At 35.0% G+C, this 12,146-nt stretch overlaps 1 protein-coding gene across 1 annotated transcript in view; it reads right to left on the reverse strand.

Annotated features, from left to right (window-relative positions):
• LOC150076907 (uncharacterized) overlaps positions 1-12,146 on the reverse strand; it is a 153,295-nt gene that overhangs the window by 24,365 nt on the left and 116,784 nt on the right. The window contains exon 12 of the mRNA XM_090385727.1: positions 2,679-3,101. Coding sequence (XP_090241853.1) covers positions 2,679-3,101 — 423 coding nt within the window. The remainder of the gene's footprint in view (positions 1-2,678; positions 3,102-12,146) is intronic.

Below are 12,146 nucleotides of genomic sequence, written 5' to 3' on the forward strand. Positions count from 1 at the left end.
ACCCATCTACCCACAGCCTAAAAGGAGTATTTTAATTATTACAGATATTTATTAAAATGCAATCTGGAATGTGCTGCATAAAAAATTCATCATGAATTTTTTATTAGCACCATACTCATCATGTACACTCCTGTTTCCAGTGTATACTCATCATGTACACTCCTGTTTCCAGTAATATACTCATCAGTAATATACTCATCATGTAATATACTCATTCCTGTTTCCAGTGTATACCTATCATGTACATTCTTATTTCCATGATTCATTCACATATCAGTATTGTGTGAGTTTTGACAAATGTAGAACAGACAGATAATAACAAAGATATTTTTTACTGATCAATGGAAATGAAAGATTGTGAGTAATAGCATACATTTATTTGTCACCTATCCTTACCCATGACAGAAACTGCCAAGTTCACTCAAGATTCTTTCTAAATTTGGCACCCTTTACTAGTGAATGTAATCTCTAATGTATTGTGTATATGTTCTGATAAACATGAATACTAAAGACATGCAGTTAAGATTTTTCACATAGTGAAAACCTGAAAATATTTTCAGTATAAAACTTAGGAGACATTTTCTTTTACTCGTTTTTATTTTATTATTATATTTTATTGCTAACAGATGCTACAAATACTCACCAGAACTCTGCTCTGCTGAATATGGTAATATAAGCTTTGCTTCCTTGCATAATTCTGTCATTTTAATACTAATATAACATCATCCAAATCTGCTAATGTGCTAATTTGTTAATTAGCAAATCTGCTAATCCAATCACTATAGTGACTGGAGTATATGTCACTATAGTTGTTCAAATAAATACTTCTGGACTATTAATCTTCCTTTCACTATTTTTAACATGCTATCCTATTTTCAATTAGATTTTTAGCTACTTAGCCACAGGCAAAGTAAATTCTCTGTCTTCTGTTCTTGCTTAACATTAATGACCGACCTGCATCTTGATCTGTTTCTGGACCTACTGCCATTCATTTGTGTTTTAAAGATTGGTTTGACTAATCTCCCTTGTCCCATTCTTTCCACCTGCTCATACCACATTCAGTTACATTCTAAATTTTCCTTGTCTCCCAATTTTCATAACTTTTTTTTTGTGTGGCTAATTTTCATGACAAATTTTCTACAAGCTTTATTTTATTCACAGATTCCTGATGATCATGCATGCTACTATTTAACAGAAACATTATCATCTACATTTAGTAATGATCCAATTTTCACATTTCCCACACTAAACTTCGTCAGTAACTTATATTAAATCATCCATGAAAATAAAAAGTGGTGATAAGGTACAGCCCTGCCCCACTCCAGGTTTTTCAAATGCTTCCTTAAGCCTTCAATGCAGATTTGTCATATTACACAAACTTTTTATTTGCCTCAAAAAGTTTTCCATGATTCTATATTTTTCTAAAATTTGAAAGAGAATAAATAAAAGAGTGCATGGGGAGAAATTAGACAAAAAAGTAGGTCATACAATCTAATGAGTCAATGGTTAATGAAGGTTAATCTATTGGCAGTTGTATGAAGGTCACTAAATCTCTTTTAAACTACAAAATCACTCTGTATGGTCAATCAGTATGGTCAAAACTCTCATTTTGACCATACTCACCAGAACTCTGCTCTGCTGAATATGGTAAAAATGAGGATTAATGAAAACTAATCAAATAAAGAAAAAACATGTTTATCAAATAACAATTAATGTGAAAAGGGAACAGAAAAGGAAACAGCAGTGAAAGGGAACAGAGAAAGAATATCATATTTTAACTTATAGTTTTTGAAATATTCCTTATAGCTGAAATATGATAAGGGTTACAGATGGAAAGCTGGTTATGTTTTGATGGAAAGTTCTTTTGCAATAAATAATGGTAAGAGTGGTTATGGCCGAATCAATTACGGTGAACTCAAAGGTTGGTTGGAAATTCTCAGCTTTAAATCACAAGAGTAACTCATAAAGCTATTATAATCAAAATTGATACCATTTTTCTGCATTGTTATTCTGACTTCAAGCAACTGGCTGGTTGAGCAAACAAATGTACTACATGTTTCATTTTAGCTGGCAGAAATAGTTGATGGGCTTCAAATCCAACTTTTCTACATAGTGTGGAAGGACAGCGATCGTAACCACTGTATTCCAACATAAACATGGCATTAAGAGCACAAGGAAACTATTATACAATATTATTCCTTGATAGTGTATACATTTATGGCAGGTATGTCTTGATTTTATCAGGAACTGTAGGTTATCAATGGATCTGCACACCAGTCTGAATTATATAACTGGGCCAGCCTTAAGGTGTAAAGTAGCTCCTTTACATATGGAAATGTGATTTTCTTTTATATAGTGCATGCATAAAGAAAGTATGGTGATTTAATTTTTATGGAAAAAAAAGGCCACTTCATACAGTAAGCAGAGCTATAAGTTTTTTTGTGAAACAAAAAATTAAATAAACTGAAGTACAGTTAAGAAGAAAAGAAGGCTTTCAAAATTCTCTCCATGCTTAAAAATGTTTTTTCTATCATAAGAAATATATGGAGAAATTTTCACAATTTGCTTTCTCTTATCAACCACATACATAAAAATTTACTTAATGGAATTAATAAATAATAAAATGGCATTGATTAAAACAACTAAGTCTAGAGCAATCCCGATAAAAGATAACTCACTTCGGCCATCAAGAGGTTCAGGTGTGTTAGAATCTAAAGCTGAACCTGAATCCCCACTTCTCAGATCAATACTAGAAGATACGGCATGAACATCTACCGCAACAACCTGCTGACCTCCTCTTTCCTTCGGCTCATCATCTGAAGAAAAGTTACATGGTTTTGAATCTTCTAATGAATTCTCATTAGATTCTCTCTCTGAAGCTTTTACATTTTCAGGAGCACTTTCTGTTTCTTCTTTACTTCCATCATCTACTGCTGCTGCTGCTTCTGAGGAATACTCTCCTGATATAGATCTTGCTGAAGTGTCATGATGAGTAACAATAACAGGACTGCCAGATGCTTCACTATCAGACTCTCCATTATATTCAAATGACATGGACGGATTTGGATAATTGATGTCATCATCACTCTCAGAACTGTGGCCTAAAAAATATATATATACTGTAGAAGAATGCATAAATATTTGTTTATTTATAATATGAACATTATTTCAAAGAGGAATACACCACGAATAAAAGTTTTTTTTAAAAAAAAACTATAACCTTATAAATAAATTCAAAAATACAAATTTTATATTTTATCTAATGTCTTGACACTTTCTATTTATTGTATTTATCTAATGTAACTTGATATTTCATTAAAGACCATGTCAGAACCATAGCACAATGACGTCACATCCAATTTAACTTTTTTAAACATGTGGCTATATGGATTTATTAATTGAAATTTCATGTGTGGTTTGTTAAAAGCAGACAGAGGCAATTGCAGCCGCATCCTCCGTATTTGGTGGTGACGGGCTCAAACCCTGGTCTAATCAAGAGGCGTGTGCTATGCACTGCTGCTCCTTCCCACCTGGCTACAGAGGCACCAAAATGTTAGTTAATCCTCCCATATAAAAGTATGCAATAAAGAAGTTTAAGTAAATTAAAATATATGAAAGATTCCACAATGTTCATCATCTACAGGCTACACATTGCCAATATACATTATAAAATCATACATAAGGGGTAAGTTAAAAAGTGAAACTTTTAAGACTAATGAATCACTGAAGATTACATAGTGCCCACAATTGTTAAGTTAAATTTATAATAATAAATAAAATGAATTAAATTAAATTAAGAGGTTTCATGGATAATCTGAAAGGTTTTAACAAAATCTAAAACTTATTCGTGTCAACAGAATTATAAGTTACGCATAAGTGAACGTTTAAAATAAAGTTGGCAATGTCATTCTTATGAGGTTTTATGTTATCCATAATAACTGATGCAAAATATTTTTTAAATTCATATTCATTTTAAGAGAACACACCTCCAATATTCTGCTCAGGCTACAGCCTGTCCCACACATAACTCAAAATGTAATTTTTTTTTTTTAATCTGACAACAGTCATGCAGGACCTGATAAGACCATCTCAAAAATAACTGTTGAACATTAATCATTAATTAATGATTAAAAACCTGAATTACTTTCTACCTTGTTAAATACAGTCAAAATTTTATTTGATATGGCTTGGAAGTGAAAAATTATTGTTTACTTGAAATAATATGCAAAGATTCTGACAGGTCCCATGCATTAACTATTTATTATTTTTGCCTTTCACTTCAAAGTGCTTTTGGTGTCTCACAAACAACACATTGCTCACTAGTGTTAAAATGAAATTGGTGCGTTGACTGATATGTGGCGGGGGCATCTGCTACAAAAGTAGTCCCTCTTTATTTCGTGTTTAACCATTGAACAAAATGCATTTTTAACTTAATAATTATTATTATTAATATAAAATAGTTTCTTGTTTTGATTCTTATTATTGAATTAAAAATGGCTTTGTTTCTTTCTTTGATTATTATGACTGCTGTAAAACGATTTCTTGCTTCAATTATTATTATTTATCTGTTTATTCCTTTATTTATGAAATCGTAACTTTGAAATTTTACATTATTAAATTTTCTCTGAACTGGAAAATGAAAGTCACTATTAGTTTAAGTTTATTTTTTATGACTGTAACTTTCATTTTTTATTTTCAACAAAATTATTCTTTTTAAACAAGTAAAAAGCAAGCATTTTTTAAATATTTAAATTTTTGATTAAAATTTTAAAAAAAATAATATGATGAAATAAGTACTGCAATTCATTAAGGAAAAAATATTGGTATACAATAAGTACAATTTTAAAAAAAATTCTACCACAAATAAAAAACAAAGTTGGGCTGTTATTTGTTTTTAGGAGCATTAGCAACTAAGGCCATATTGCTCCGGGGATATGCGGTGGTCATTCCCTGACCTTTCCGCATCCTCCGTATTTGGTGGTCACGGGCTCGAACCCCGGTCTAATCAAGAAGCGTGTGCTATATACTGCTTCTCCTGCCCACCTGGCTATGGAGACGCCAACAAAGTTGGGCACCTGTAAAGTTCCACATGACTGTTTGTTACAAACAATAATGTAACTGCTGCTTGGTTAAATGAGAATAAGGCTTAAAATCCAAACAAATTTAAAAGTGGCAAACAACATTGGTTTCTTAGCCTCTTCCAAGTGAAATAAAATTTCTATTAACAGTAGTTCCGCTGGGAAGCAAACCTCTACCATCTAGCACTCTGAGCCATAATTTATTTATGCATGCTCTATTAATAGATTTAATCTTCTTTTAAATAATTTGCTGACATATTCATAGGAATCACCAAAATATATATCTGCAAATAATGCATTCAAATTCTGATTACTAAGATTACAGGTGGCCCTCTCCAAACCGGACCTGTAGTCAACATAGTTCTGACACTGCAGCGTTATGTGGAGGGAGGCGTCTACTTCCCCACAAATACAATGGTCAAGAGTGACCATGCCCAGACACCAACATAGAGGCCATAGAGACAATGAGACCAAACTGCAACTATGGTCCATACAATTGTTACATCTAGCAGAAAATTATATGTACCTTGGCCTTTCTCTAAATCACACCATCTCCATTAACACACCTGTAATTTCTTTAAAAATTTGTTTTCTTTGTACAGCCACATCACCAACTGCACTGAAATTCAAACACAATCAAAGCATGAGCAGCTCCACAGAGATACCTCACCTCACAGCATATATCAATCCAGACCTTACTATCAACAGATAAGCGAGCAATTTACCTGCCATAACTTTGCAATGTGTTGGTTATGTGTAGTTATGTGTAGTCTGACAAGTATGAGTAATCACCAGAAGAGCTTATGTGCTTTTTCAAAATACTATTTACAGTTTTTTTTTTACACAGAGAACAAGCAGTGTACGAGACAAATTGGCACTTGTACAATAAATTTACTTCCATTTATTCCCAAATCAGATCAAATAGAGCTTCTTGATTTTTGTCTTCAAATACTTCACATGCACTGTAAAAAATATTGTTCCTCTAGGTACAAGACTAAATATTTTATCTTAATCACACTTTGAAGCAAACCACTCCCACACCAAACTGCTGGGGACCAGGTTACAACTAAGCCTGTCTTTCAGCAACAATATTACTGTCCTTGTTTAATAAATTTCAAGTTTATGTATCTTGCTCCAAAATCTTAAGTTTATGTATCTCGCTGCAATACTGTGGATGCTTTACTTTCAATATGACTTGGAATCTCCAAGAATCAAGAGACCAAGCCATCCACATATCCATCTCATCAATCATCTGTTATAAAAACTCATCCAGAGCTATATTCCACATATTAGGTCCTGGTATCGAACCATGGAGGCACCTCTCTCATCCTGATATTTAACCTTGGTATACTTAGTTCTGATATATGACACTGAAGAAAAGTAATGCTGAAAAACTGTAGAAGTCTGAAGAGTATTCTAATATACTTTCCGACCACAAAATCCATTATCTTTATACAATAAATATTGTATAATATGTGGATGTCATTAACCACTAATAACATCTGTCGTGGACAAATGTTATTAGTGGAGTTGCCCAGGGTTCGGTGTTGGGCCCATTGTTGTTTTGTATATTTATCAATGATATTGATGAAGGTATATCAGATTTAATATCCAAGTTTGCAGATGATACAAAGGTTCGCAGAGTTGTTAACAACAGTAAAGACAGTATGCTACTCCAAATGGATCTAGACAAGTTGGGCAAATTGGCTGAGAAGTGGCAACTGAAGTTTAACATTGACAAATGCAAAGTATTGCATATGGGTTGCAATAACCGAAGAGAAACTTACCAACTGTGTGGTACTACACTCAAGGAAGTGGAAAGTGAAAAATACCTGGGGGTAATTGTGCATTAACCACTATGAAAATATGAAATTCGCTGAGCAGTGCAGACGGGCTGCCAGGGCAGGTAATGGAGTCTTGTCAATGATATATAGGAATTCTGCTAGCAGGGATAGGGAGGTGATTATCCCGTTATACAAGGCAATGGTCAGGCCACACCTAGAGTACGGTGTACAGGTCTGGACTCCTCATTTTAGGAAGGGCAACAAAGAAGGGCAACAAGATTTCTGAGGGGAACAAAGGGGTGCTCTTACCAAGAAAGGCTTAAGTTCTGCAAATTGCAGCACCTGGAGAGTAGGCACCTGCGAGGTGATCTAATTGAGGTGTATAAAGTCTTGACTGGGTTCAGCAAGCTGAATGCTGATGGGATTCTTCCTCTTGTTCAGATTAAGAACCTGAGGTGTTACAGTTTCAAATTGAGGAAAGACAGTTGTAGAATAGATGTGCGGAAATTTGCCTTTAGCCAGCAGGCAGTTGATTGGTGGAACTGACTTCTATCTTTTGTTGTGGAAGTTGATAGCCTAAATAAATTTAAGGCTGAGCTGGACAGGCATTTAGAATGAATGGAGGGATGAAATGGGAGGGTTTTTTTTTTTTTTTTTTGGTTGGTGCTGCATAAGCTTGCTTTCTTGCATCGTATGCCTGTACTAATGCTAATTTAAGAACTTATTAAATTTTTGAAACCTATATATACTAACTTAAACAAAACCATACATTTTAACCTCTTCCTTAAGATGTTCAAATGTGGCAAGAAATTAATAACTAAAAACCAGGTTTTTGTAACATCAATAGTCTATAGAACCTTTTTCAGCATGGAGAAGGATGTGATTATTCCTCTTTATAATATAGTAGTGAGATAATATTATATTCAGACCTAAGGCCTCACCTAAAAAGCGCACACAACTTCCGGAGTGGGTCTAAAGAAGGGAAAATTGCTGATTGGGAGTGTAAGGATTATCCTTGTAAGGAATGTTACAAGATGCATTGCAGGATCATCTAGACAAGACTGCAGCAATAATTCAGACACAGCATGGGTTTGTTAAGGGAAAGTCTTGTCTGACAAATTTGATAGGATATTATGATGTGGTTACAAAGGAACTGGATGCAAAAAATAATTTTGATATCATATATTTGGATTTCAGGAAAGCTTTTGACACTGTTGCGCATGCAAGACTATTGTACAAATTGGAGCAGAATGGTATTAAGGGTAAGTTGCTACAATGGATAAAAGGATGGTTAAGTGGGAGAAGACAGAGGGTGGTAATCAATGGGTGCTGCTCTTCGTGGACTAATATTATTAGTGGAGTCCCACAGGGTTCGGTGTTAGTTCCACTGTTGTTCTGTATATTTATCAATGATATTGATGAAGGTATATTAGGCTTAATGTCGAAGTTTGCAGATGATACAAAGGTTGGCAGGGTTGTTAATGACAGTAATTGCAGTGTCCTACTGCAACAGGATCTAGATAATTTGGACAGATGGGCCAAGAAGTGGCAACTGAAGTTTAACCTTGACAAATGCAAAGTACTGCATATGGGTAGAAGTAACCCCAGAGAAACGTACCAACTGTGTGGTACTACACTTAAGGTGGTAGAAAATGAAAAAGACCTGGGAGTAATTGTGCAGTAAGATATGAAGTTTTCTGAGCAATGCAGACAGGCTGCCAGGGCAGGTCATGGGGTTTTGTCAATGATATATAGAAATTTTGCTAGCAGGGAGAAGGAGGTGATTGTCCCTCTGTATAAGGCAATGGTCAGGCCACGCCTTGAGTACTGCGTACAGGTCTGAAGGCCTCATTTTAGGAAGGATGTAGATTTACTTGAGCGTGTACAGAGAAGGGCAACAAGATTGGTGAGGGGAATGAAGGGATCCTCTTTCCAAGAGAGGCTTAAGTTCTGCGAATTGCAGTGGCTGGAGACTAGGCACCTGCCGGTGATCTGATCAAGGTATATAAGGCCTTGAATGGGTTGAGCACGCTGAATTCTGATGGGATCCTTCCACTTGTTCAGATTACGAACCTAAGGGGGCATAAATTCAAATTAAGAAAAGACAGATGTAGAATAGATGTGCGGAAATTTGCCTTTAGCCAGCGGGTGGTTAATTGCTGGAACAAACTTCCATCTGTCGTTGTGGAAGTTGACAGGTTAAATAAATTTAAGGAGGAACTGGACAGGCATTTGGAGGGAATGGTGTGATTTTTTTATTTTTATTTTATTTTTATTTTTTATTTTTTTGGTTGATGCTGCATAAGCTCATACAGTTGCTTTCTTGCATCACATGCCACTACTACTACTACGTCTTAGAAGTTTTAACATCTGCTGTAAAGCTTGGAGACTACAGACACCTCAGGGCTTATTCCTTGTAAGACACTTACAAGAAATAAGCAGAATGAATGAGGGAGGTATATTTGCAATGGCAAGTGAAACTAAAACAAGGGGGCACAAGTATAAAATTTTTGGTATAAAGATTAGATCTCAAAAAGTTCACTTTCAGGTAATATGCTGTTTATTAATAGAATAAGTTGCTGCTGTTGTTGTTATTTGGTTTTTAGGAGCATTAGAAACTAAGGCCATATTGCTCTGGGGATATGCTGTGGTCATTCCCTGACCTTTCTGCATCTTCCGTATTTGGTGGTCACAGGCTCCAACCCCGGTCTAATCAAGAAGCGTGTGCTATGCACCGCTGCTCCTGCCCACCTGGCTACAGAGGTGCCAGAGAATAAGTTGCCTCCCAAGGTAGTTTTAGGTAGAGTCTGGCAAACATCTTTATGATCTAGGCAGAATTCGATAGTTCCTTTTTAGCAATGGACAAATTATAGCTGATTCAGAGTTTTTTTGTTTGTTTGTTTTTTTTTAATTATTATTCTTTTTTGGCAGTAGTAGAATAGATCTGTTTCCTTGAATCATTTGGCCTGATTAACTTTCTTCATTGTTACTATTCCAAAACCACATGACAAAAATATTGAACATTTTCTTTTATATGAGAAAATAGGTATATACAGAATACAGTAGAAACCCTTGTAACTGACCTCTGCTTAATTGATTTGCTGAATTAACTGATGCTTCCCCCTTTAAACCATACTGTCTAATTCCTAACACACTGCACTGTGCCATGGACACTGGTCCAGTATGCTTACAGCTCATAGGCTAGTGTAGCACACCATGCCTCCCCATTGAGTTGTATGCATCTCAAGAGGGCCAACCAGGCTAGCAGGGTGGGTAAAGTGCCTGCCTAGCAACCCAAAGGTTGCGGGTTTGAATCCTGCCTCGGGCTCAAAGTACTGCAAAAACCTTGGGGAGGTGCATTATGGCCACAGAAGCCGATGTGCCAACAACTACCAAAAAAAAAAAAAAAATCTCAAGAGGTCAGTTATGTGTTTGTTCCAAATCATGTCTGCACACCAGTAAAATTATTTATTATGTAATTACGGTAAATTAATTAAATATTACATAAATTAATGAAATGTGGGGGAGAAAGGAAAGTTGTTTCTATGAAAACTAAGCTGGATGCTCTTAAAAGACTCAAAAAAGGTGAATCTATAAAAAAAATTAGTGTTGAATTAGGTGAGTAAGACAATTGTAAACGATTGGAAAAAATCATAAACTAGGATTTTACATTAGTAATAGAGGCATGTGATGCAAGAAAGCAAGCGTATGAGCTTATGTAGCATCAGCCAAAAAAAAAAAAAAAAACAATTTCACACAACCATTCCCTCTAAAAGTTAGTCCAGTTCCTCCTTGAATTTATTTAGCTATCAACTTTCACAATGACAGATGGAAGTTTGTTCCAGCAATTAACCACCACTGACTAAAGGCAAATTTCCACACATCTATTCTATAACTGTGCTCGCAGGTGCCTAGTCTCCAGCCGCTGAAATTTGCAGAATTAAGCCTTTCTTGGTAAGAGGATCCCTTCATTCTCCTCACCAATCTTGTTGTCCTTCTCTGTACATGCTCAAGCAACTCTACATCCTTCTTAAAATGAGGCCTCCAGACCTGTATGCAGTATTCAAGGCATGGCCTGACCATTGCCTTATACAAAAGGATAATCATCTCCTTTTCCCTGCTAGCAAAATTCCTGTATATCATTGACAATACACCATGACCTACTCTGGCAGCCTGTCCAAACTGCTCAGAAAACTTCATATCTGACTGTACAATCACTCCCAGGTCTTTTTCATATTCTACCACCCTTGTTTCACAAGGGTTGTTAAGTTCTCGCTCCACTACAAAGAAACCAACATTAGAGATAGCAGACAATGCATTATGATTATAGTTTATGCAAGAAAGCAACGCAAAACGCCAATCACCAGATTAAAAGCAGCATTGGAAGAAAGGTTTTAGCCTTCAAAAGATTGATGGGATAAAAAGTTTTACCGCAAGTGACTGATGAATTGAATGTGAGTGAGATTATCCCCTGATCAGCCTGATGCTCAAAAATAAGACTTAAGGTCACTTATCAGAAAATTGATAAGTGACCTTAAGTCACTTATCAATTTTCACTTATCAATTTATCAGAGAAAATTGGATTGGAAAACAATTTTAGAATATGGATAACACAGGCCTAAATTAGATATTACCTACAAAAATGATGGCAAAAAGTAGAGTCTGCAGTGCCAGGTTACAAATAAAACCAGAGAGAATTGTAGTAACCACCAGAGAGAATTGTAGTTTGTTGTAAGTGGAACTCACAAATTCCTGCTTTTTGTTGTTGATAAATAAACTAATCCTAAAGCTTTTAAAAATGTCAATTTTTCATCTTTATCACTTTACTCTCAAAAATCAGCATGGATGAACTCTGCATGAATTTGTGTTTTCATGAATTTGTCATGTATTTGAAGAAAATAAGCTTAACTGAAAAGGCTATGACTATGAGATTTCTGGATACTCCTTCACATATTATTAATTTATTTGTTTATCTCATTTATCAATCAGATTTATTAATCTCAACTGTGAATAACTTAAAGAAGGCCATGCTTTTACTATTCATCCCCCTGATCCAGCCTATTGATCAAGGGGTTCTATAATGTCTAAATAGATGAATGACTGAGTCAAAATTTAATTAAAAAGAGTTAATTAAAAAAAATAAAAGAAGACATGAATATAGTTCTTACAGAATCACTAAAATTCATTAATATCCAAGATGTGTCTACAATATAGTACTAACATGGAATGAAATTCTAAATTCAATATTTACTAAATTTTAGAGAAAACTCTGATCCAAGATTGA

Source organism: Mastigoproctus giganteus, chromosome 12, assembly GCF_048544385.1.
Source record: "Mastigoproctus giganteus isolate SK-2022 chromosome 12, ASM4854438v1, whole genome shotgun sequence".
Classification (NCBI taxonomy): Eukaryota; Metazoa; Arthropoda; class Arachnida; order Uropygi; family Thelyphonidae; genus Mastigoproctus; species Mastigoproctus giganteus.